Source organism: Littorina saxatilis, linkage group LG5, assembly GCF_037325665.1.
Source record: "Littorina saxatilis isolate snail1 linkage group LG5, US_GU_Lsax_2.0, whole genome shotgun sequence".
Taxonomy (NCBI): domain Eukaryota; kingdom Metazoa; phylum Mollusca; class Gastropoda; order Littorinimorpha; family Littorinidae; genus Littorina; species Littorina saxatilis.
This window is the reverse complement of record NC_090249.1, coordinates 15,023,624-15,049,423: the sequence shown is the minus strand read 5'-3', so window position 1 is coordinate 15,049,423 and position 25,800 is coordinate 15,023,624. Positions and strand designations below refer to the sequence as shown.

Below are 25,800 nucleotides of genomic sequence, written 5' to 3'. Positions count from 1 at the left end.
TCACAAAATGGCTCGGACATTCTTCGCCTTCTCCCCGACTTTGTGTGGGTCTATCTCAGTCAGAGTCTCCCTCCCCCTCTCTCTCTCTCTCTCTCTCTCTTTCTCTTAGCTCGCTCTCTCTCTCTCTCCCCCTCTCTCTCTCTCTCTCTCCCTCTCTCTCTCAGTCTCCCCCCCTCTCTCTCTCCCTCTCTCCAGTCTTTCTCTCTCTCTCTCCCCCCTCTCTCTCTCTCTCTCCCCCTCTCTCTCTCTCCCTCTCTCTCTCTCTGTCTCCTCCCCCTCTCTCTCCCCTCTCTCTCTCTCTCTCTCTCTCTCTCTCTCTCTCTCTCTCTCTCTCTCTCTCTCTCTCTCTCTCTCTCTCTCTCTCTCTCTCTCTCTCTGCTTCCGTTTAATACTTCCACGCCTAGGCTATCATTACCGTTGACAAACGACAACTAGCGATACCCTACTAGACCGTACGGGGGTAGCTTAAACCCTATTCACACCTTTTCACATTTTACTCGCGTCGTCGTCGCTCGTGCCCATTCATACCTCACCCACACATCAAAGAGAAGGGGGTGGGGGGCATTGTAGGAGGCACATTCTTCTATACCTACCAACCTACCCGTGTCGTTTTCACACGAATTCACCCTCTACCTTTTGCACCGAATATGACTTTGACAGTCTTTCTTCGTCGCGTGGGAAGAGTAGTGAGAATTACGACAGGTCTGAATGCCAATTATACCATCTTGAACAAACTTGAGACCGCCTTTAGCCACTTCACGTTGGGGATATTGACAGATTTGGTCCGTGTATTGGGCTACTTACTCCTGTTCGTACCTGTTTCGCGAAGTACTTACTCTGTCTATACTTAAGTAAATCCGGTATACTAGGTCATAGGCTGTTGTGAGTGGTACTCTATAATTGACTCAGCTTTTTTTGTTAATTCTTTTGTTTCTTTTGTGGTGGTTAATTAGCTTGGAGTTATACGAGTGCTTCTATTCCAACTGTGTTTATTGTTGCTCTATTGGTTTGGAATAGTATACTTAATTCTTCGAGTTTGTGACACGACATGGTGGAGATAGTATGCTGTGGTGAACTATAGAGGTGAAAAGGTATGTACATGTAGTTGTATTCTTGGTTTTTGTTTTTGTTTTAATGTTCTGATAATAATATCTGATGTTGTTGTCTTTGATATCAACTCACACCGATTACCCCTGGGCAGGAGCGTAGAAGGTTACTGTGAAGCACACACCGTTTTTGTTCTAAACAATGTCTTTGTCTGATAATATCCCAAAACCTAACGTCGCATATATATATATATGTAAAACGCACATCGATTAAAATCAACACGTAAAGCTTATGACCATGCATTTGAGAACGGAGCTAGAATCGAGAAATCGTGCTTTTGATAAGTACTGAATGAACATGTGATTGCAAATCTAAACCGCGAGAGTGTTTATTGTGTCCATTGTATCTCAATGTGAGAACTCTTGTCACAACTACAGAAGCCTGTGGAAATAAAACTTTAGAATCTTTCTAGTTGTAAAATCATATTTCTGTTTGTATCATAAGGGCTGATTGTGTGTATCATTCTTCTGGCATTTCGTGAATAGCTTCTGTCAATCTCATACGCGAAAGTCTATAGGAGGAGGGTTATTAATATTAAACAATTTCACCGTTATCCTCCATTAGCACTATTATTCTCAGCATTTATCAAAACGTCTGAGTTTTGAGATGTATTGTGACAGTCAACAGTACGGTACGAGGATAATGCACGTATGGTTTTCAAGTGTGTTTACGATGTCCACGAGCTATTAGTGGTCGGTACTCTGGCAATGACTGTTTACATAATATATCTTTATAGCTGGCACACTTTCCCTTGCAGCCAGACAAGGGGATTATTGTGTCAGTAACTGCACAATGTAATGCCTGTGTGGAGTGGCGTATCAGATTATCGTCAGCTTGTGCGTTCATAGTTCTAGATAACGGTTCCCTTATGCATGTGCGCAGTGTTTATTGAATTGCATTTTGTTATTTTTGTCTCTGAATTTTGCCGACAATGAAAGGCTTGTTTAATTGAAATATTCGTGAGATTTTGTGTACGTGTTAACAGTCGTATTGATTGATTTTACAGCAGGTTTGAATACAGCTTTCTGATGAAAAGTTAGCCGTAAAAGCTTATAACAGAAAATGTTTGGTACGAAGTTTCGACATTCGGTATTCAAATGAGTATGAGCTTCAGACAGTGCACGACACTTTGATAATCCGGCGATACACGAGAGGATGGTTGTGCAAACACGGGCATCACGCATGCTCTACACCTTCGCACTAATTCTAAAAACGGGGCAATGAATCCAATTAAAACAAGTGCAAAATAGCTAGCTTTTGCTTGGAAACTTTCGGACACACACACACACACACACGCACGCACGCACACACACACACACACACACACACACACACACACACACACACACACACACACACACACACACACACACACACACACACACACACACAAACACACTCACACACACACACAAGTAGTTTCTCATGTCTCACCGTATGTTTCTGGAGGCTTGCTACTGACTATCAAGACAATAATGGCAGCACCAAGAGTCTATTTTTTCCACATGTATGGTGAGAAAGAGAGGGACGGACGGACGGACAGACGGACATGTAGGCTTGAAATACGATAATGTCCGTGTAATATATGGCAGTTGCACCGTTTTGCATCTTTTTTTTTAATTTTTAGCTGAAACGATTAGAATTTCTCATTAGACTCATAGCACATCTTTTCATATTATCTTTTAAGAAGCAGAAAAGGCCATACGTTTAGTTAATATTTTGCAGCTGTCATAAACATGCTGTTTTGTGATTAGCCTTTGGAATAGAAAACGACTCTCTTTTTAGTTCCACAATCGAAGCGTTTACGTGGGTATTACTATTTCCCGGGTCATCGTTTATTCCCTTCAGTCACCTGTACAAACACTTTAGTCGATGTCAGTCAGAGGCTTTCAATTTTTGTCAGTCCGTGGGAGTTTTGATATGAGACGGTGACTTGGACTGGCTTGGTACCTTTAGTGTACTCTCGCCCTGACTTCCCCTCGTGTTGTTTGTTTGATAAGCTGGCGTGCACGTTTGAATGGCCTGAGGAATGTGGCATATGGAAGGTAAAAAAGGAACGCTAAGAGACTGTAGTCCACGAGTGTTTCTTTGATGTACTGCTTTGAGGGGTGATGGTTCTTGTCCGTTCAGTGGTCCTTCTTGTGTTCTCGGCCTTGCTTGCCCACACGGGGTGATGTTTTTCTTGGAGGTATGGATTTTGCTCTCCGTTCTGGCGTCATGAAATCCAGGCGTGTTTTCTTTTTCTTTTTTCCCCAGCTGAGGTCCAAATACATTTATCTTTTGTCTTGATGTGTGTTTGTGTGTTCCTAAACTGTTCAGCTCAGCAGACGCGCAGTAGATGTTAATTTTTGCGCTGGATGTCCGTGTGTGTGTGTGTGTGTGTTTATGTGTGTGTGTGTGTGTGTGTGTGTGTGTGTGTGTGTGTGTGTTTATGTGTGTGTGTGTGTGTGTGTGTGTAGTACGGAGTATGCTGATCCCCTCAGGTCAGCGCTTGTTGTTATCCTACCATAGACATTGCTTTTCCTCCATTCCTTCCTGAACTCATCATACTCTTATGGGCTTCTTTCTAGCCTCGTACCAATCAATTCCGTATTACAGAAACTTTATATATATTGTATAGTCGACTTATTAATACAAATTCTTAAAACATGTGTGCATAAGTAAGTGAGACAAAAGGGCGAGAAACAAGTGTATTCACAAGGCTACGCGCGATATGCAATTTCACAAGGTTTGAATTTCCTCAGCGGCTTGTGTCTGCCTTATAGCGAATCAATTTTGAACAACGCTTTCATTGTCAGGGACAATCTTGTACAGGAAAACACGGACGCCTTTGAATGTATCGGGCTATAACGACAGTAAAATTACTCTCGAGTCCAAAGTTATTGTAGTGTCCGGTTTGTGAATGCTTGGAACTAATCTTAGGTGGACCTTTAGGGTCTCTCAGTGGAATATAGCTGCGACCTGTTCATATATCACCCTGGGTAAATACTTCGAAGGTGACAGGGGTAAGCTGACCTTGAGAGATTGTCGGTGTGATAATCTTTGACTTTGTTGGCATGAGATCACAGGATTTGTAGGGTGTCCGAGGCTGTTCTTATCACAGGGACCCGAAATAATCTGCGTTTTTCAAGGTAGGCTTTATGGAGTTTACCAATACCATAATGTGATCAAAAAGAGCACTTTTTTTCCTTGGGAGAAGGGAGGGGGGGGGGGAGTGGCTTTGCTTCTTTTCTTGTTAGCATGATCTCTGTTTCATGTGTAAGGAAAACCGTGTTGTTGCGTGACATATTTGTTGATGTTGTTGTTGTTGTTATGCCGGGTTTGTGTGTGTGTGTGTGTTAGAGAGAGAGGGAGAGAGAGAGAGAGTGAGTCTCGGTCATGAGAGAGAGAGAGAGAGAAAAAAGAGAGAGAGAGAGAGAGAGAGAGAGAGAGAGAGAGAGAGAGAGAGAGAGAGAGTCTTGGTCATGAAGCTAATGGTAGACACTAACACTAAACGCTCCCACCATGCACTGGTAGACTTATTCAGAGCATACACTTGCATCACCCAGATTCCGAACGAGATTTGAATACAGTCTTCATAATATATAATAACGCTTTCATGTCGTACATTTATGCAAGGGATCCTTCAAAGGGTTAGGGCTCCCACTAGCTTTTGTCGTGAGTATATAATAGACGCCGTGTGGGAACAAAAGCGTGCCTCCCACACTCCCACAGGCAAGTTTTAACCTGAACAGAGCAGGCAGGTGCGAGGTTGCGGCTTCATTGAAACCAGGTTCTGTAATTAGCTGTAAGTGACTGGGTCTTCTCACTGGGACGCAGCAAACTTGTCACTAAACAGCAGGTAGGTAGTTATTCGGAGAGTGTAGATGTCCGCACGGATTACGGAAGGACTGTGTCTAATCCTTCGCAAACGAGCAGGCGTATTGCCGTATATATATGCAGTGACATAACCTGTCGTTCAAAATGTTGGGCTTGTCCTTGATTGTTTTTACTCGCAGATATGCCGAAGTCGGCTTTGCGTCAGTATTTGAGAGGTTCCATTTTCCGTTGGTAGTGTAGCTTACGATCAGATAAAGAACTTGAAAATAGAAAAGTTCTATTCCCTTCGAGCTCTCTTGTCTTGTCAATCCACTTATTATACACGCACGCGCGCGCTACCGCTGTTTGTGAGCTCATCTATGAATGCCGCAATTCCTGTGTGTAACACTGCAGACAGAAACGTCAATCAAATCCGTAAAAACTGTTCCGAAGACGCCAACAATAGATCTTGAGAATGTTACATCTGGTGTCTGTTTTATGGATGACTGAGGATGATGAAAGAGATTTGGGTGCGAAACGAAAAATGACTGAGTTGTGTGAGAGTGCCAGACTGATTCCTGTCCATGATAAATATTATTGTAGACAATACCTGTCATTCTTTTGATAACCACGACAGCAGAAAAAGCAGAAGTATCAGCAGAAGCGGTATTTTTTGCAACATGCACTACCTCTTATAATGAAAGTCAGTGTCGTTTTTCACCTTACAGAACTGTACCCTCCTTTCCGTTCGCCGTTCTGTCACATGTACGTACACGATGTATCCGTTATTCCAACACCAAACCCAAACATAACATTTCAACTTTTCGTAAGTGTGAATTACATCAGACTTGTCACGTGACGACTACATGAAAATTAATTAGATCTGTTTGCGGTGCTAAGCCAAGTTTGTCCAACCAGAAGGAAAATGACCACTTCAAATTGTACAGATCATGTTTCACTAGCACGCGACCAAAAGCACCTGCGCACGCGACTACGGTTTCCTCGCGACACGTTGAGAAGTGGCACAGGTCATGTTACACAGTCGGTCATCCCAACAAGTTCAAAGAGCTATCCGCGGTTAACCATCAGTTTTGGACAACAATAGTGTCCGGAGCGCGTGGACGATTACTCTGCTGGAAAGGTCAAGCCAAAGCCCCTGGTGTTTTTGCCTATGAATGGATGTCAATGGCAGCCAAGGGGAATAATTGACTTTAGAGGCCACACTTCCGCTGCCGGTGGCATGGAACGCCAAGACTAATGTCATTGGTATTCTGTCTCGGTGAGGGATTAGTCTTGGTGCCGACTTTGCGGCGTAATTTCGGCACCGCTCGTTTCCTTTTTCCTGTCCGAAATTTATTGAGCGCGAAGTTTTGTTATGGGATAGACTTTGCTTGAGTCTCTGGGCTGTGTTGTTTTTGTTTTGATGATGACCTGAGGGGTCCGTTGGTACTCTACAATGGAACGATTCAGTCAGGATAGTGTTTGGTTGGACTTTATTGTGTAATCTTCTATGTGTGTTTGTCAGTGTGTGTGAGTGAGTGAGTGAGTGTGTGTGTGTGTGTGTGTGTGTGTGTGTGTGTGTTTGGACATGTACTACAATTGTCCTTAGAGTGTGATGTACTCTGGTGTCAGCATGTAAGTTAGGCTCACATTAATTTAAAAAAACATGCATGCATTAAGCATATTTATGTCGAACATCCTATTTGGACTGAAATAAAATATGTGGAGACCGAGGTAAATGACGCATTATGACGCCAGAATACCCCCATTTTAACCCAAATTAGTAATGCCGTTTTTACCAGTGTGAATATGGTTTTTCAAAGTTATTTAACTTTTTGTATTTTTTGCAGAATTTTTTCTTCTCCCCTTTGTCTCGTGTCGCATGTATTTCCGAACTGAAAATGTAACACCTGTGAAGGAATTCTCTAAAAGGAAAGGAAATATGACGTCAAAATACCCTTTTTTTAACTCAGATTTTGAAATCGGGCTGACGTCACAAAACCGAGAGTACGATGTAAATAACCAAGTACCATGCGACATGCAAATAATTAAAAAAATGAATCTTCGCGCTATTGAAACTAACAACGCGTCCATGTCTTATAGAAGTGTTGTGGCTATAATGACTACGGGAACCACCTGCAAATGTTTATGTGGTTGAGGTGAGTGAACTTAATAAAAGAGAGGAAGCCATTCAGAGCTTGGACGGCTGAAGGGTTTTGTTATCTCTTTTGTAGCAGTGTTTGAGGTCATTTGTTTTTCTAGTCCGACATAGCTTTACTTTGACACTGTGGCGTTGTTTGCACAGGGTTTTGCATCTAAAGCTACGAGTTTTCGTTAATAATCGTATATGTGTGTATTCTATGTTTTTCAACACTGTTCATTAGTAATTTTAAGTTCAGAAAACCCACTTTATTTGTGGACACAAGATTTTATACCATGGTAAAAACAAACTGCATGCCCTCCAACTTTCTGTATCTTGCGTTCGAGGTGTTCTGGTCTAATATAAACATTTGAAAATGTATGTTTTTTTACTGGTGGATGTAGCTGCTGCGTTGATGTCCCTCGGATCCCCCGACCCCCCCCCCCCCCCCCCCCCTTCCTCCCTCGCCCCCCCCCCTCTACCCCAGCACACCTATACGCACACACACGCACGCACTCACACACACTAAGCTAAGCTAAGCTAACCCACCCAATCCATCAACCTTCGACCACAGCAGCAAACAAAACCCTATGACTCAAGCAAAACAAATCGCATCTCTTATAAAAGATAACTCATCGCCCTTCGTGAACAGCCTTATTACTCTGTCCGGTATAATGATGACGCGAAGTTCCTGCAATTTGCTGGACTAAGTGCTCCGTTCCCTAGACCAGGGCTAATTGTAAGGAAACAATTTGTAGAAGTAAACATGTCACTGCCAGCAGTCATGTACACTAGGTGTAAACAGACAGCTGAAACGGAAGTAGAACAGTCATATGACAGGAAACAATAACTCATGTTTGTTTCACTCCTTTTTGTATGAAATATGAGATAGCATCTTAATAAGTAATGCGTTTTCAAAAACAATAAACGCACGTAAAATGTTTAGTTTGTATTAAAAGACCCCTTTTAAGACCTTAAGAAAAGCAGGTCTTAAAAAGGAGGAAACCTTAAACATTCACGTTTGCGTTATGTACAGACAATCTTCTTCTTCTTCTTCTTCGTTCATGGGCTTAGACTCCCACGTTCACTCATGTTTTCAGCACGAGTGGATTTTTACGTGTATGACCGTTTTTACCCCGCCATTCAGGCAACCTTACGCTGATTTCGGGGGAGGCATGCTGGGTATTTTCGTGTTTCTATAACCCACCGAACTCTGACATGGATTACAGGATCTTTTCCGTGCGCACTTGGTCTTGTGCTTGCGTGTACACACGAAGGGGGTTAAGTCACTAGCAGGTCTGCACATAAGTTGAACTGGGAGATCGGACAAATCTCCACTCTTAACCCACCAGGCGGCAGCGACCGGGATTCGAACTCACGACTTCCCGATTAGGAGGCCGACGTCTTACCACCACGCCACTGCGCCCGTCGTACAGACAATCTTAAAAGTAGCGTCTGAAATGGGGGGAGGTCTTAAAACTGGGGGGGGGGGGGGGGTCTTAAACTTGGGGTTCCAACTTATCAGTTAACATTGAAAAAAACCTTTGAGCCAACTGACTTTTCTTGGCAGTTTGGCACTTGTGGGCGACAGTTCTCCTATTCATGTCAAACTCGAGAGGCACTGCTGTTCATTTTTCAGCCACTCTGTCCCTGAGAAGATTGACAGAAAGGAATCAGGAATATTGCCTGTTAAAGAGGTGTCAGCGGCACTGTATTTACAGGAGGTCGATTCCAGACGGCCTTTTTGTAGCCAAGTCAGCAAGTTTACTTTTGCCTTCGATTTTGGCGTCAAGCTGGGAAGTCTGACTTTCTATTGGGAGATATTTGATATAAACTCAATGACGTGCCAGACGTTATTGGTACTGGAAAGTCCGTTTTGGTGCTTTACTTCAGACTGTTTTATTGCATACTGAAAGGTTTTAGTACTTTCGTCGTTGCTTTACCGTGGATTCATTATCTGGTGATGGTCTCTCGAGTCTTTTCCGTTCTCCGACTCCGTCAAGTATATTTGAGGCAGCCCCGCCGTTTTTATCGATGTCATCTTTGTTAAATGGCCAGGCTTAATTGTTCTGTGTCTGATCATAAACGGCAGCATCTACGTTTGATCTCTTTGTAATTCCTCTCTTTCCCGCTACATTTTGTTAACCATCTCTTCCCCGTTGTTTGTACACGTTGATTTGTTTCTCTTTATCCTTTATCAGATTTAAGGGCTAACATTCTACATTTTTTCTGTTCATTCATGAGTCTCTCTCTCTCTTTCTCTCTCTCTCTCTCTCTCTCTCTCTCTCTCTCTCTCTCTATCCCCCCCCGCCTCTTTGCCCCCCCCCCCCTCTTTGGTGGTGTTATTGGACGCTTTTAAGCGCTTCCATGCATCGACAGGCCGAGGCCGTAGACGAAAGTCTGAGGTCTGGACAGTAGTTCCTCACGTTCTCTCTCGATGCACGAGGAAGATCTATGATTTTATGTAATTGCGAATCGTGCCTAACTACACCGCTACGATTCCTGGCTGGGCATAGGTAAAGATTTCCCCTGACCTCAGCGAAAAAAAATCGATGTTTCTTGGCACAGTGGCATAGTGGACGCATGAGGATTTCCGGCTTCACAGTTTGGCAGCCCACGCTGTACCGTTGCCCCGGTTACGAGGTGCAGTCCACTTTCATAAATCTTGGCCGTCGTCAGTTTTTGTGTGGTAAAGAAGTTGGTGTGTTGCATTTATGTCGAGGTGTGTCAAGGTGCAGTCCTCAAAGATTTTGCCCTTTTTTGTGTGTGTTATTTTTTTGTTGTGTTTTTATTTTTGTTTTGTTTTTTGTTGGTGTTATTTGTGTGTGTGTGTGTGTGTGTGTGTGTGTGTGTGTGTGTGTGTGTGTGTGTGTGTGTGTGTGTGTGTGTGTGTTTGGATGAAGAAGTTGACGTGTTCTGTAAACCGTGTTTACCTAAATATCAGAAAGAAAAGGTCCCACGAAAACCGGTCACTCAGTCAATCAAAATAATTAAAAAAGTGAAGTGAACCCTTTTTTTTCTCCTTAAAAAAAACCAAATTTCTGATCTTTTTCAGCAACAAATCAACAAACTGAAAACAAACATGTCCAAATATGTTCTGGGCAATCTCTCTGTCTGTCTTGTCTGTCTCTGTGTGTGTGTCTCTCTCTCTCTCTTTCTCTCTCTCTCTCTCTCTCTCTTCTCTCTCTCTCTCTCTCTCTCTCTCTCTCTCTCTCTCTCTCTCTCTCTCTCTCTCTCTCTCTCTCTCCCTCTCTTTCTTTCAGTTTCATCTTCATTTAGTATGTAATAACATGTGAAGTGAAGACTTTATTTCTATGATAATCACAGCCGGTAGTAGGGGAAGGGCTCCTAATATGGACCGGCTCCTAATATGGACCACCACCAACTAACGGCGCTAGAGCGCTCAAAAAAGTTTTATTCGCTGTATTCACCCTCTTTGGATAACTTGCACATGTCAAAACAGTTGCAGAAACACAAATCTCAAAACCGTTAGGCTTTTTCTCTTTTTTCACTTTTGGCAGCGTTCACTCTAAATTTGCCGCCTAAAACGGACTCGTTTCTGTCTACAGCCAAAGCTTTTATCAAACAGAAATGGCTATATATGACAGCTAAAACCGTATTTGTTACATTTTAGCAGTGTTGACCCCGAGTTTCTACTGCAAACAAAAAATAATAGCAAAATCTCAAAGTATGTGCGAGTCCCCTAATATGGACCACCTTCAACAAATCGAAAAAAATAAAAGCTAAAGGCTATTTTCATTAATTCATTAAGAAGCTTGCTGGTAATAACCTATTACTAGCCCTCGAGATTTAAAAAAAATGCAACGAAAAGTCTTCTTTTCGTGGAAGTTGATAATTTCACTTATTTTCACTCTGTTTTTGATAAGCTTCTTTAGTTTCCTGGTGTGCTTCAAATAATGCTCTCATCAACCCAAAACAGATAAATCTAGAGCATATTTTAATTAGGCTGACTTGTACACTAAATTGTATCAATTATTTGGAAATATAGTGGGCTTTTTACAGTGATTCGTGAAGGCCGCTTCACTGGTCCATATTAGGCGCCAAGGCTCCTAATATGGACCCTTTGTGATTTTTTTCTGTATTTAGTTTTTGCTGAATGTGTATCAAAGCTATTTTACTCTAATTAGGCCCAACGGTTCACCTAAGAAAGAAGGACTACCAAACACAAAATGAAACTTCTTTGCACGAAAACAAGCTAGTTATCAGCAATAAACAAAAAGTGGTCCATATTAGGGGCCCTTCCCCTACTATATGGTCAAAGATTTCCTGTTTTCGATGTTGGGTAAAAATGGCGGCTGACGTTGTTGGACTTACGCCAGTTGTGAAGTTAACTGGAGAAATATTCTGTCCATTTCCCCTGCATCCGGATAGAAGTCTTGGTATATTTTTATTGCTTATGGTTGTGCTTGCTTTCGTCGATTTGGCAGGCATAACAGATTCCTTGTGCAACACCGAGATAGCACTGTAAGACTGTTGACATGTACGGCTGGTGAAGGAGAAATGAGTTCTTGGGCGGTAGATGAATAAAAACAAGGAGCGAATTTGCCGTCTTGTATTTCAAAGACTATGTGCACGACTTGTTTTTTTCAGTCTATGGAGGATGAAAGTCGCTTGTTTACTTCAATGCTTCCTATGTTCTCAGGTGCCAGGAGATTGGTTCCTCATTATGATTCTCACTTACTCTTCTTACACATGTTGTATGCATTTAGAGCGCTTACTCCCCTTTCCTTTCTCAGATCTTAAAAGTCCTCTGCCTCATTTGAATAAGATTATTGAGTTTATGTAATCGTATATTTCCACTTAGCGTGTGTTTAAAACCATGTTCTGTTTTTTTTTCTCCAGGTAATGGTCCATAGGGCAGCATGAGGAACCGACGTACACGGATTCACCTCCTTTTTCCAAGGACACTACATTTACAGCTCCGAACATCACGTGCTACAGCAGAAGACGATGGTGTGACAGCGCAATGATGCGACCGCCAGACCTTCCTCTGCCCTCGCGGGGAACGCTGGTCCTGGTGGTGCTGGCGCTCTCCCCCTTCACCCACACCCCCACCAGAGCCCAGACCGCCACCACCACGGCAACATCATCATCAACATCATCATCATCATGGACCTTCAACCAGCCTGGAGTGTCCCACATCACCTTCAGCCCTCCTCTGAGTGATAGCAAAGTGTTGAGACTAGAGCTGAGTTTCAGGACTCTTCTGTTGAACGGAGTGTTGTTGTATCAGGACTTGGAGGACTATGCTGGGGAGGGGGTTAGGGAGGAGTACAAACCGTTGCTGCACGGGTACCACATGATGGTGGAGATGCGCCAGGGACACTTACGGGTGGCGCACGTCTTTGACCACTACACGCATATTCTAAACATTGGTCGAGGTAAGTTGAGGTGGTGGATGAACGGACACTTTTACACACTTTCGTAACAAGATGGATGGATATATTTGAAAGTGCAGACAAAAAAGACACGCATAGCAAAGACGCAGGCAAGAACACATACTTTGTACGCTTATAATTATATATGTTTTTATGGCCAACCATATACATATTGAGAAGGGAAATGCACACAAACTTAAAATGTGTCCCCCAACCCACCCAAAAAATAGTTGGAGGGGGTGGTCGTAGTTTTCTGGCTGTTCCACTACGCGCGCGCTCTTTCTCTCTCTCTTTCTCTCTCTCTCTCTCTCTCTCTCTCTTTCTCTCTCTCTCTCTCTCTCTCTCTCACGCACGCGCACGCACTCACGCAAGCACTCACGCACTCATGACCGAGACTCTCTCTCTCTCTCTCTCTCTCTCTCTCTCTCTCTCTCTCTCTCTCTCTCTCTCTCTCTCCACCCCACCCCCCCCCCCCACTAGTTTTTCTCTCTCTCTCTCTCTCTCTCCACCCCCCCACCCCCCCCCCCCCCACTAGTTTTTCTTTCATGATTCTTCTAATACCTCATCTTTTGTCTGTTGATTGTTCCCTTGTATTGTTACGTCCCTTCGTCCTTACAAGCATCTGATACACTTGTTCGGCGTGAAAAATCACCACGGTAAACTAAACTGCAAATATTGGCACATAAGATTTTTTTCTTATGCCCTTCTTGTCTCCCAGTAATCCATCTCTCTGCCTCCCTGAATTGACTACGTGACTAGTCTTTTACTGAAAGACGAGAAGCTACTACACTATATTAAGCCACCAGCATTGAAAGCAGTTCTGCGGTGGAGGATTCAATCGCAAAGGTTTACAGCTGTTTGTGAATATTGCGCATAAATGACAGACCTCTTTCCCTAAGCAATAAATACGATACTCAAATGTGTTCGCCGCTAACTTTGTTAGGTTCTATTGAACCTCTCACGTCTTTGCAAATCCTTCGACAACCTTCGACATTTTGTAGTGATATCATACAACTCGTAGAAAAAGTTCCCTCGAGTGACGCGGGACAAAACTGCTTGTTAGTTAAAATGCGACCGGTGCGTGCCAGTTTCAAGAGAAAGATAAATCCAGTTGAACAAAACTAGATCAGAGAGTTGTTATCGATTCCGGATTCGTCTCTGGGAGTACTTGCTTCGTGGTTCGGCTAGTGCTAACAAGAGAAGAATAGCAGTTTTGAATAGCAGCAATGGCGTGGTGGTTAGACGCCGGTCTCCAAAGCGGAAGGTCGTGGGTTCGAATCCCGGCCGCGCCTGGTGGGTTAGGGTGGAGATTTTTCCTATGTCCCAGGTCAACTTATGTGCAGACCTGCTAGTGCCTTATCCCCCTCAGTAGTGTGTACACGCAAGCACAAGACCAAGTGCGCACGGAAAATATCCTGTAATCCATGTCAGAGTTCGGTGGGTTATAGAAACACGAAAATACCCAGCATGCTTCCTCCGAAAACGGCGTATGGCTGCCAAAATAACGGTCATTCACGTAAAAATCCACTCGTGCAAAAACACGAGTGTACGTGGGAGTTTCAGCCCACGAACGCAGAAGAAGAAGAAGAAGAAGAAGAAGAAGAAGAAGAAGAAGAAGAAGAAGAAGAAGAAGAAGAAGAAGAAGAAAGAAAGAAAGAAAGAAAGAAAGAAAGAAAGAAAGAAAGAAAGAAAGAAAGAAGAAGAATAGCAGCAATAAAACAACAACAAAAGGTCTTAATCTTGAACATAATAAACGACCCCCGTTGATCTTGCCACACCTTTCAATGCAACCGCCCCCCCCCCCCCCCCCCAACAAACACAAAAAACCAATTCATATCTCTATCAAGCCCATAATCGGGCTAGAAATTGTGAAAGATTACTGTTACTTTGCCTGGAGTTACTGGTAGCGGAGTTACTGGTAGCATTTGTAAACTATACGAACAACACTTGACCTGAAGATTTGTGTGTGTGTGTGTCCTTGATATTTCTGGAAGTAAACGAAGTGATATTTATCGATTCTGGGCACTGTAGAAACTCGTAATTGAGGACAATTTCTAACACAACTAGATTGCTTCTTCAAATCGATCTTCTTTTTTTGTGACATTTCTCACAATCTCTTGGTCTGTAAGAGAATCATCATGACCTAGGGGCATTGTGGGGGGCATTGTGGTGAATACCAAGCAACACTGACCGATTTAACCGAGTAGTGTGGTCGTGATGGGAACTGATGAGTGTCTGTTGGAATGGAGGCTCACCAAGATGTTCAGAAGAGTTGTTGTAGCACTTGTATCTGATTAGCCACACACAAAATCTAACCCCCAAAAATCTTCTTGTGAATAGACTTTTATTTCAATGTCAGGGACGAATCGAATACTCTACAGCAGCGTCTGGAAAAAAACTCAGGACTTGTTTTACTTTCACTTTTAGATGGAGTGAAGACGAAGTAAAAGTGTTGATGAATCATTGAAGAACAGAGCGAGAACTTTTCATATCCCTCAGACCCCACCCCCACCCCAACCCTCATAGTTATCACCCCCACCCCAACCCTCATAGTTATCACCCCCACCCCAACCCTCATAGTTATCACCCCCACCCCAACCCTCATAGTTATCACCCCCACCCCAACCCTCATAGTTATCACCCCCACCCCAACCCTCATAGTTATCACCCCCACCCCAACCCTCATAGTTATCACCCCCACTCCCACCTCCTGTTGGAGGACTCTCCAAAGACTGAGCTAAGAACATACAAATCTTGCAGAAAAGAATCTTTCACAAAAAAGAATCGGTCAGAAGTACCTGCGGACATTCATGGGGAAAGACTTTTTTTTTGTTTATTCAAGGTTTTATTTGGCTTTAGGCCTAAAGGGTGTTTTAAGCTAACATAACACACAGCCACAGAATGGACACGCGAGCATAACTCTAGGCATTCACATACAAAATAAAAATTGTAACTTCATTAAAACTAACGGGCAAGTATACCAGGAATTCTCATTGACCTATAATGGACATCGTTCTTGTGACACAGTCTGTCTGTTTTAACCGTCCTTGGGCGGCAACTGTCTTCCCAGATTAGGGCCGCGCTAATCGCCCTCGCTGGACACTGGCGAGTTTGTCCGTCCAATAGCGGGCCCCTTGTCTCTGCCGGTCGTCGCCAAATTGGTTGAGAAAATGGCCCTGGCAATTCCAAATTTGCTGACCCCGTACGAGCACACATTGTCGGACCCATGTCGCATTCTTCGCGCTGCTTTCGTTTTCTTTTTCGTTGTGTTGCTTGTTGCATCGGGGTGTCAGCATTGTAGCGGTATTTTTCCTGACCTGTTGGTTCAGAGCTCCGAAGGGTTTGTGTTCGTCGTTGGTTTTTCCCCGGGTCGACGACAAATTGATAAGGTTTGCTGTGCTTTTCGTTGCTGTTGCTTTTTTTGTCTCGGAAATCTAATCAACGCATCAGGATGAGAACAGCTGTGTTTGAGGACTGGGGAGAGAAAGTGGGCGAAGAAGATCAACAGCGGGAGATGAGGCAGTGTTTGATTTTGAGAGAAAGCCTTCGGAAAGAATGGGTGCTTCGGTTGCCCTTACCCCTTTGACCCATTAGATATGTGCTGGGGAATTAAACCCTGAATGATCTGACTGTTAGTCACTTGTAGGCACACACACACACACACACACACGCGTAAGCGTGCGCGCAATCAAACAGAAGGGGGGGGGAGAGAGAGAGAGAGAGAGAGAGAGGTTGTAGCATAGCATAGCGAATGAGGAAGGAACTACACTGCTTTCTGGTGTCTGCTTTCTGGTGTACGTTAATTAAAAGTCACGTTATCGCAACCTCTGTCTTGGCGTCTCATCAGTTTATGCTTCCTGGCCTATTTTCCCCCTTCCACTCCACCCTATCACACAACTGAGGTTCTTGAAGTTTTCAAGTTTAACAAAATTAAATAAGATCACCAGAATGTTGTTGACTTAGTTATAAATAGCAGCTATGCAAGCAGAGCAGTTTCACGGGTATGCAAAGACCTCCTTAGCTACGTAACATTTAGTTGCAGTTCAAGACGAATGCACATGTAACGCGAAGCCATGGCAAGCCTAACAAAGACCGACCAGTGACATACAAACTAATGCTCGACTTTTTTGCCCTCTTCTTTCAGACGAGCAAACATTTCTTTCATTTTTCAAATAAAAGCCATCATCTCTAAAGCACGGGTAGGAATGCACCCTGGTCTGCATTGAGAAAGAGAAAAAGGGCAAGCTTCTCCTCGCGAATTGTACTACTGAGTGTGTGTATTTCCAACTCTATCAATCTCTCGTATACCCTGGGTACACTGTGGGGTCCTTTTAAAACCTCATAAAATGAATGGGCCTTGAGTGCATTCATCTATCAGCACAGGCGCTAGTACTTTACATGAACGAAATTTCTTTTCTTTTTTTAATTTTTGAATGTGTGTGTGTTTAGGTGTGTGAGTGTGTGTGTGTGTGTGTGTTTATGTGTGTGTGGGTGTGTGTGTGTGTCTGTTTGGATAACTTTCATTCTTCTTCTTCTTCTTGCGTTCGCCGTCACACCATCAGTTTAGTCTGCGAGACGAATGACGTCGTGGCTTCCAGGTCTTGTCTGCTCCCACAGAGTTTGGTGCGGAGAGGGACTGATGCTGGCCACACTTTGTCTCTGATTGGTTTGAGTTGGGGGAATGTCATTAAGACATGTTCTGGAGTCTGGTCTTCCAGACCACAGGGACAGGTTGGTGATGGGGTCAGCTTCAGCTTCCTGAACATGTGGGCGTTGAGGCGACAGTGACCAGTTCGTAGTCGCATGATCACTACTTGCTGCCATCGTTCTAGGAGATGATATGCGTCTCTCGTGGATTGTGGTCGCATTGCTGCCTTCACGAGGGTTTTCTTTTCAGCGAAGCTGACTGGGTTGTCTGGTTGTTCCTCCCTGGCTCCGAGTTTGGCGAGCTCATCAGCTGTTTCATTGCCTGGAATTCCGCAGTGTGCTGGAACCCATTGCAGGACTACTCGTCGAGTCTTGGCAAGCTCCTGGAGTTTCTCCATCAGACGAGGAAGTTTGTTTCCTGCAAGGGCTTCCAGGGCAGACAGTGCATCGGAGAGGAAAACAACTTGGGGGCATTCGCTTTCCGAGTCATGAATCATGGAGGCTGCTTGCATGATGGCCTGAACTTCTGCTGCATAGTTTGAGCAGTACTTTCCTGTTGGTATCCCTGCTGTAGAAGTGTGCCCCTCAGGAGATCTGACAAGTACACCTGCTCCTCCATTGGCCACGGCGTTTGTTGCTGAACCGTCTGTATACGCGTGGATCCAGGCGTCTTCAGGGTACCGTTCAGCAATCATGGCGAGTGTTAGGGTGCGCCTGGCAGTGTCGTTCTGGGAATCTCTTGAGGTAACGTAGGGGACTGTGGTGGAGATGTGAAGATTCTTGTAGTCTTCATTCCATGGCTGCGGCAGATCTGAGAAGCTGATTGGTAGTGCTGATGTAGGTACAGAGGCTTGGTGCTCTCTGGCAAGTCTCTTGCTTTCATGTAAGAAGCTGCTGCGCTTGAGGCGGTTCTTTGTCAGGTTATCCATCCTCTTCTTCATCGGATGTGCAGGCAGGCACTTGAATTTCTCTGTCTGAACCATGACCTTGGCGTCTCTTCTCTGACTGAGGGGTTGAATGGCAGCAACTTCTTCCATGGCCTTTATTGGTGTGGATCTCATCGATCCAGTAATGATCCTGAGGGCTTGGTTTTGGACCCTGTCCAGTGTCTGCTGGTGGGTCTTCGCTGCTGTAGACCAAGCTGTGGAGCCATACTCAAGATGGGGCCTGACTGCTCCCTGGTAGACTCGCTTGAGTATCTCTTCGTTTGCTCCCCAGCTGGTTCCGGCTAGCTTCCGCATGATGGCAAGCTTGCGCCTGGCCTTTGCTTCAGCATTGTGGATGTGGGGTTTCCAGGTCTGTTTCTTGTCAAAAGTGACACCAAGATATGTTGCCTCGTCATCACTTCTCAGGGGTGTGTCACCAAGCTTGATGGTTCCGGTCTTTTGTTTTGAGGATAGGGTGAAGAGTGTTGTGGAGGACTTTTCCTTGTTGATGGCAACACACCATTCATCTGCCCATGCCGCCAGCCGGTCAGCAGCCAGTTGCATCCTGTAAGTGGCAGTTGTGGCGTATTCCTCCTTGCACCACATCACCAAATCATCAGCATATAATGCAGCGTGGATACCTTTGGGAAGAATTTGTACAAGGTCGTTGATGAAGACCAAGAAGAGTGTAGGAGAGAGGACTCCTCCTTGTGGGACACCATGTCGCAGTAGTATTTTCTTGCCGACTCGACCGTTGACTGAGATTCTTGCTCTGCGGTTGTGGAGATAGGATCTGATCCATCGCAGCATGTTGCTTGCGATTCCACATCTCTGCAGTTTCACGAGGAGACCATCAGTCCAGACCTTGTCAAAGGCTTTCTGTAGATCAATCCAGGTGGCGAAGAGGACCTTCTGTTCCTGGAATGCATCTTCTATTTCTTGGGAGAGATAGGTTGCCTGGTCTTCTGTGCTGTGAAACTGTCTGAAGCCTGCCTGTTCAGGAGCCAGGATGTTCTCAGTCTCTAGATACCAAAGCAGGCGCTGGTTGACCATCCTCTCTAGGGTCTTCACAGTGCAGCTGGTCAAGCTGATTGGTCTGTAACTAGCAGGCTTCTTCTTGTCCTTTCCTTTCTTATGGATAGGAATCATGATGGCCTCTCGCCAAACTTGTGCCAGTTTGCCTGTGTCCCAGCTGAGATTGAAGACCTCCAGTAGTTTCAGGACAGCTGTGTTGCCTAGGTGCTTCAGCATCTCGTTCGTGATCCCATCTGGCCCTGGGGATTTCCTGGTTTTTAGTTTCCTCAAGGCAATTTGTAGCTCATGAAGAGTGAGGGGTTGCTTCATGGGTTCCACATCTGTGTGGTGTTGTGGCCGCTCTCTCTGTTCTCTTCTTGCTTCTCTTTGTTGGACAGGACTGACAGGTACATTGCTCTCGTCTGCATAGTTGTCAGCAAGACGGTTAGCTGCTCGTCTCCCTGTCAGCATCTCTCCGTTCTCTTCCAGTGTCACATTCTGGCTTCTGTTTTCTTCATCATTGAGCTGTCCTACGACTCTCCACAGCTTCGTTCCGTCTCTCTCAAGATTCAGCGCAGCGGTTTTTTCTCTCCAGCTTTTGCGTCTGGCCTGGATCTTTGCCTTGAGAAATTCAGCCTTTGTCTGCTGGAGCCGTAGGTGGTTCTTATCTGATGGGCTACTTTCTGCTGCCTGTCTGGCAGATTCCACCTCATCCTGCAGTTCTTGTAGCTGGTTGGTCCAGTATGGCTTGTACTCTTTGCGAGCACCTCGTGGGATAGACTCGTGGGCTGCTTGCAGGATGCAGGCGTTCAGGTCTCTGACAACGTTACTGATGTCTCTACCTTGGACATGGAGGTCCTTGGTAAGAGTGTTTGTTCGGTGTCTGAAAAGACTCCATTTAGCCTTCTTGTAGTTCCAGCGAGGGTGGACAGGGTAGTTCATGGTGTTCCTGTTGATGGAGAGGAACACTGGCCTGTGGTCACTTCCTCCTAACTGCTCTCCCACCTCCCTGGTGACGTCTCGGTGGACATCTTCGGTGCAGAGAGCAAGATCTGGAGTGGAGGTAGTGCGCCATCGTCTGGAGTAGAAGGTTGGGGTATCATTTGGGGAGTTTATGAGGATGAGATGGTGTTCATCTTGCCAGTCTTCCACTTCTTCACCCCGGCGATCCATCTGACTGTAACCCCAACTCTGGGAGTGAGAGTTGAAATCCCCTACTGCGAGAAAGCTCGAGTCTGGGACTTCGATGGTGTCAAGGGATAGTGGACGGTCGTTAGGGCAGTAAAAGTTCAGGATCTGCAACTCTGTGTCATTCAGTTTGGCCCGAATCATCTGGTACTCTGCTCCCTCCATGTGGACGGCTGTTTCGCAGGCTTGGATGTTGTTCCTAACTAGTGTCAGGACTCCGCCTTTGCGTCTGTCAGCTCTGTTCTGTCTGAAGCACTGGTAGCCTCTGACCTTGAAGGTTTTTCCAATCTGCAGGTGGGTTTCTTGAATGCAGCAGACGTTGATGCTCCTTTCATGCAAGATATGTTCTAGCTCTGTCTTCTTGTTCATGACTCCTTCTGCATTCCAATGCATCACCATATAAGGTTGACGCTTCGTGGATGTTGAAGTGGTTGTTGTGCTACCAGTCGCATTCCTCCTCCGTCCCCTGGCGCAGCAAGACGGACGAGAGGGACCTCCAGTAGCTGAGGTTGGGCTCCTTTGAGGCTTGGAGCCCGGCGCTGCCTCACCCCGGAGGGACCTCAGTGGGCGAGCGCCATGAGTGTCGCTTCTATCTGATGGTGTCATGGTTGGCGTTGATGCGTGGTACCATGGTTTATTAGAGTGCGCCGTGCAGCCCAGTACCTCCGTCTTCAGCACTCGAGGTTTCTGTCGGGGTTGCCTCACCCTTAGCTCATGGCCCGTACGTCCTACCCTGAGAGCACAGGGGGGAGGATTTGCCGGGATCCCACCCGGAGCTAGGGTTTTAATGCGCCCATAGTCGCATTAGATGAGTCCCGTCGAAGGGCGATGGAGCATTTCGAAGAGAGTAGCAGTGCCGCCTGCTTCCCCACTCCACCCTGGTAGGAAACACCGCCAGTTTGGTCCGCGGCCGCAAGCGGCTGGTCTTCATATCTGAAGTCCGTTCCCCTATCCGCCACCCGGGGACGCGCTGGGTTGGGGGTGGTCGCCCCACTGAAAGTCCCACACTGGGTTAAAGAAGTTCAGCCTTTCCCAGGGATAACTTTCATCATTGTGATTTCTATCTAAAATAAAATGTTCAAATTAAAAAGCGGCAGGTATAGATCAGCAGACAGTAAATTGTGCAATAGCGTACTGTTTATTGGAATTCTGCGAGCGAATCTGTTTTTGTTTTTTTTACATTTCAAAACCTTGATCTGCGTAAAGGTTAATGTGTCTCAAACTTCATGCACATGCACACGACCGTAATCATCGCGGCCTGAAAAAAACTTCAGTTCAGACCTGAAAGTGTACGATACATTGATGAGGTGTGCATGGGATGTAGGTACAAAATGATAATAGGCTTCGTCTGCAAAACCTGCATGAAATAGACTACATGCATGCAAATGACAGCCGATAAATACCAGTTATAAAACGTCCATGGTTGACTGTGCAGTTTGATGTTGTTAATTACAGCTATCACATTATTTCTGTTGACATCTCCTTTCGTTGCCAGAGAAAATGCCAAGATGATTTCTCGGCACGCCCAGTAGCAGATTAGGAATTACTTGTTGAGAATATAATCGTACTGTCACAGAAGGGAACATTCCGACACCGTAACATTCAGTCGTGTGCGTTAGAAATAATTGCTAGGGAACATTGTATAGAATGTCCGAATGGTTCACCACTGGCATCCCGTGATGAACACTATGATGTGACCCTATCGTGATGGAGAGAGAGAGAGAGAAAGAGAGAGAGAGACAGAGACAGAGACAGAAAGACATAGAGAGACAGACGGACGGACGGACACATAGCCACACAGATGCTGACTTTTGATTGTTGATTAACGATTGTTTGAATAGATCTGAATAACCTGGACCTATGCCCCCCACCCCCCCCCCCCTTTCCATTCCCCCAACCCCATTACACCACTATTGGAATGAACCTTGTGTTTATTCAACGATATATCTTACGTCTTACCACCACAACGAAGTGCTGCATCACCCGGCCACTCACAACCGCACCTAGCCACCTAGCACAAACACGCTGCTCAATACAACTCTTGAAACTCTGTCTCTCTATGTTCACACGCCAAACATTGACACTACAGTAAAGTCCAGGACCCTCTGACGAGAGGGGCGTCGTACAGGGCAAATACAACCAACGTGATAACATCAATATTTTCTGTGCAAGCTAACACGACAATGCCGATGTAAGGCTAGGAAGAAAATCCATGGATGCGTGGGCGAAATGTTCAATGATTCCCTTTGAGATCAAAGAGAACTGAAGAGGACATAGGCTTCTGGAATACAAAGTGTCATCACAAAATATGATTTTAATCACCTCGCCTCGATCTCTCCAAATTCCTCTTATGACGACCGTAGTTCTCTGCAACTATGAATTCCTGCATCTTCATCGATCTAGTGCTGCTGCTTCTGTCTCTCTCAGACTCTGTCTCTGCCTCTGTCTCTGACTCTCTCTCTCTCGCTGTCTCTTTTTTTTTTTGCGCGCGTGTGTGTGTGTGTCTGTGTGTATATATGTGTGTGAGTGTGTGAGAGTTTGTGTCTGTGAGTTTGTCTGTGCGTGCGTGCGTGCGTGTGTGTGTCAGTGTGTGTTCTGTGATTTCGTTGTTAGCTTTACCCCAACCTACACCTGTTTCTCCAGGTGAGAATCCTTCCTGTCCGGCCCAAAGGTAAATTGAAAGCAGAACTGTGCAAGATGCTCGCCTGCACGCTAGTCCTCAAGTTCATCCTAAAACAGTCACAGATGTGACCGGTGTAGCAGGATGTGTGTGTACTGATGTTCGAATGATCATGTATTGTCTGTTATACCTCGGTTTATTGTTTTGACATTATTTCAAACACGTGGTGGTCTAATCCTTTAGTGTCTGTTATTCGTCGGGAGTTTTCCCGCCACAGTATTTCAAACACATGGCGAGAAACAGAAAGGGGTTATACATGTTGAATGGAGAATGTATGACTTTCGTGTGTGTGTGTGTGTGTGTGTGTGTGTGAGTTTATGTGTGCATGTGTGTGTGTATACGTGGGTGTGGATGTGTGTGTGTATGTGTGTGTGTGTGTGTGTGTGTGTGTGTGTGTGTGTGTGCACGAGATAGAGACTGAGAGAGAAAGAGAGAGAGAGAGAGAAAATGTAATATTCGCTGTTTTGATTCACAGTGCATCAGCAAATTAGCATTCGCGAAAGAGCAGAAACGCAAAGGCTGCAATCGTACATGAGTAACATTCTTAACTATACGAAAAGATTAATTACGTATGAATGCTCATTCCTCGCGATTGAAGAAAATGTAGAGAGCAGCAGACCAGTTCCCATCGGAACTTCATCTGCGGAAAGTCCAGATTTTGTTTCTTTCATATCGCTTCTTTCAAACGAGTTTGATTGATGATATCACCAGAACTATCGTGCCCCAGGCTATTGGAGAATTCCCTTTGACTCTTGCAGTAGATGTTGGAATTGGAATGGAGATGCGGCTTAGACATTTGCGCGCCAGAAGGCAGTATCAGAACTATCATCTGTCTTTGATTTTGTAACACACAGGTCTTTCTGCCTGTAAACTGCCGGTAAGATCGTTGACAAGATAAAATGATGTTTTATTCGAGACGCTTTTGGAAGGAAGCTAACACGTATGGGTGATTTTTCACGATGAGCAACTTTTTGTACAAGTTCAGTTTACCTCCTTCGAAGGGAACCAAATTGTTATACAACACCAAATTTTGACATTCGAGAAGACAAACAAAAGCACACAAAAACATTTTAAAATTTGAGATTTTGTTTTGTCCTTGCTTTTTTTCATAGCTCAAACGAATGCTTTATGTCACTCTCACCCATCTCATATTATTTATTTACATATGTATCTGTTATGGCTAGGACACACAAACAAAATAGAAGGGGAAAAAACGCGAACACTTAAAAACAACAACAGAAAAACACAATGTAAAGGCACTTTTTTGGAGTACATTTTAGAAATGAAGCAGAATGTGAGACCGATTTTTTGCCTGGAAAAACCGACTGTCATAAAACATGAATTAGCTTCCTTGAAGGTGAAGGATGAAGATGTCTCAAATTATTCATAAGCCCTGGTGTCGTGTTATTTCGTGGGTTTGAATTGTAATGGAGCGTTCGCACGCTGGTAGGAAACTCGAAGAGCTATTATTTTCGTCTAATGAAAGAACATTCTGCGGGCAAAACAGGGACTGCTTGTTTTTACACCAACTTCATCCTCTTTTCTCAAATTTCCAATCTCTCTCTGCTCTGACCTATTTTATATAGATCTGTGAGAATGTTGATACTAGTTGTAACTGGAAACATATTCAACTAACTATCACCAGGAACGCAAATTAAACTAAAAATTTTAAAACGTTAAGTTAAGGAAAACAAAAACAGCTTAAAGGTATACAAAGGAAGTACGTTATTGCGTTTGTTTTTTAAAGTACAAAAGTGAATTCTTTCAGTAAATAACCACATTTTATCCTGCATACATTTGTTGACAGGTCACAAATATCCTGTATTATTAAAGCTTTAAAACATCCACAAATACCAACACAAGTGGCAACGAACGAACAGACAAGCAAGCAACAACAACAACACCAACAACAACATTAACAACAGCTATACACCAACAACAAACAGAAAAGTCAGTAAATTACTTAAATCTTTAAGTAAATCACCTTTATATTTATCCCGTTGCCTTTCTATTTCAGCATTAAACGACGACAAATGGCACAAGCTGACGCTGACGCTGAACCAGACAGAGGGGGAGATCAGCATCACATTAGACTACAACTCTGTGACGCAATTCTTGAAGGCCTACGTTTATGGCAACGCAAGAAGGGTTCTCGACTGGTCACAGATAAAGTCGTCGTTTCGGTTTGGGGGTAAGTATCCATGCATAATTATATAGATGATTGACGGTATTGGATGAGGTTTTGGTGAGCTGGATGGGCGTTTGATTGGAAGAGAGAAATGAGAGTAGTTAAGGGCTTGGTGATGATAGGCCGGTAGGAAGATTGTGGACAAATTGGGGGCATGATTGCGTCTTTGTGAGGCATGGGCTATTCTGGGATAGGTGGTGGGTTCTACAGTCGCTGGGGTGTTTTGAACGGAAGACTTGAAGTGTGTGTGTGTGTTGTGTGTGGGTGTGTGTTGTGTGTGTGTGTGTGTGTGTGTGTGTGTGTGTGCGTGCGTGCGTGCGTGCGTGCGTGCGTGCGTGCGTGCGTGCGTGCGTGCGTGCGTGTGTTTGTGTGTGTGTGTGTTTCTTACTAATACGACCTCCCTTCCCCCTCCTTGCTTTCCTTTCTTTCTTTTGTTTGACAGCATTGATATGAAATTGATAAGAAGAATGTTGACAGTTTATCAGTCATTATTGCATTCTCGGGTAATTAATTGTTATACAGAAATCAAGGTCGTGTCATCACGGTCATGATCCTGGCTTTGTCATTAGGAATAATAAGTAAAGTTAGCGTCGATGATGTCACAGGCACCCTTTTCTGTTGTGGCCAAATTTTAAAAAGGCTGTTTTTCATATCCCCCCTCCTTCCTCCACCACCAACCTTTAAAAAAAACCATGAATTCTTTTTTTAAATGG

General features: G+C 44.6%; 1 protein-coding gene and 1 long non-coding RNA gene across 8 annotated transcripts in view; one reads left to right on the top strand and one right to left on the bottom strand.

Annotated features, from left to right (window-relative positions):
- Window positions 1-25,800, bottom strand: part of LOC138966381 (uncharacterized) — a 223,948-nt gene that overhangs the window by 64,374 nt on the left and 133,774 nt on the right. The gene's annotated exons all lie outside the window — the stretch shown is intronic.
- The window catches only part of LOC138966365 (axotactin-like), a 146,079-nt gene that overhangs the window by 27,650 nt on the left and 92,629 nt on the right, over window positions 1-25,800 (top strand). For 5 of the 6 annotated variants that reach the window (XM_070338568.1, XM_070338570.1, XM_070338567.1 and 2 more), the window contains exons 2-3: window positions 11,909-12,447; window positions 24,917-25,090. In XM_070338568.1, the coding sequence (XP_070194669.1) occupies window positions 12,033-12,447; window positions 24,917-25,090 (589 nt within the window). In that variant the 5' untranslated portion in view covers window positions 11,909-12,032. Of the gene's footprint in view, window positions 1-813; window positions 1,092-11,908; window positions 12,448-24,916; window positions 25,091-25,800 lie in introns of those variants that run through there. The other variant, XM_070338566.1, reaches the window with a different exon arrangement.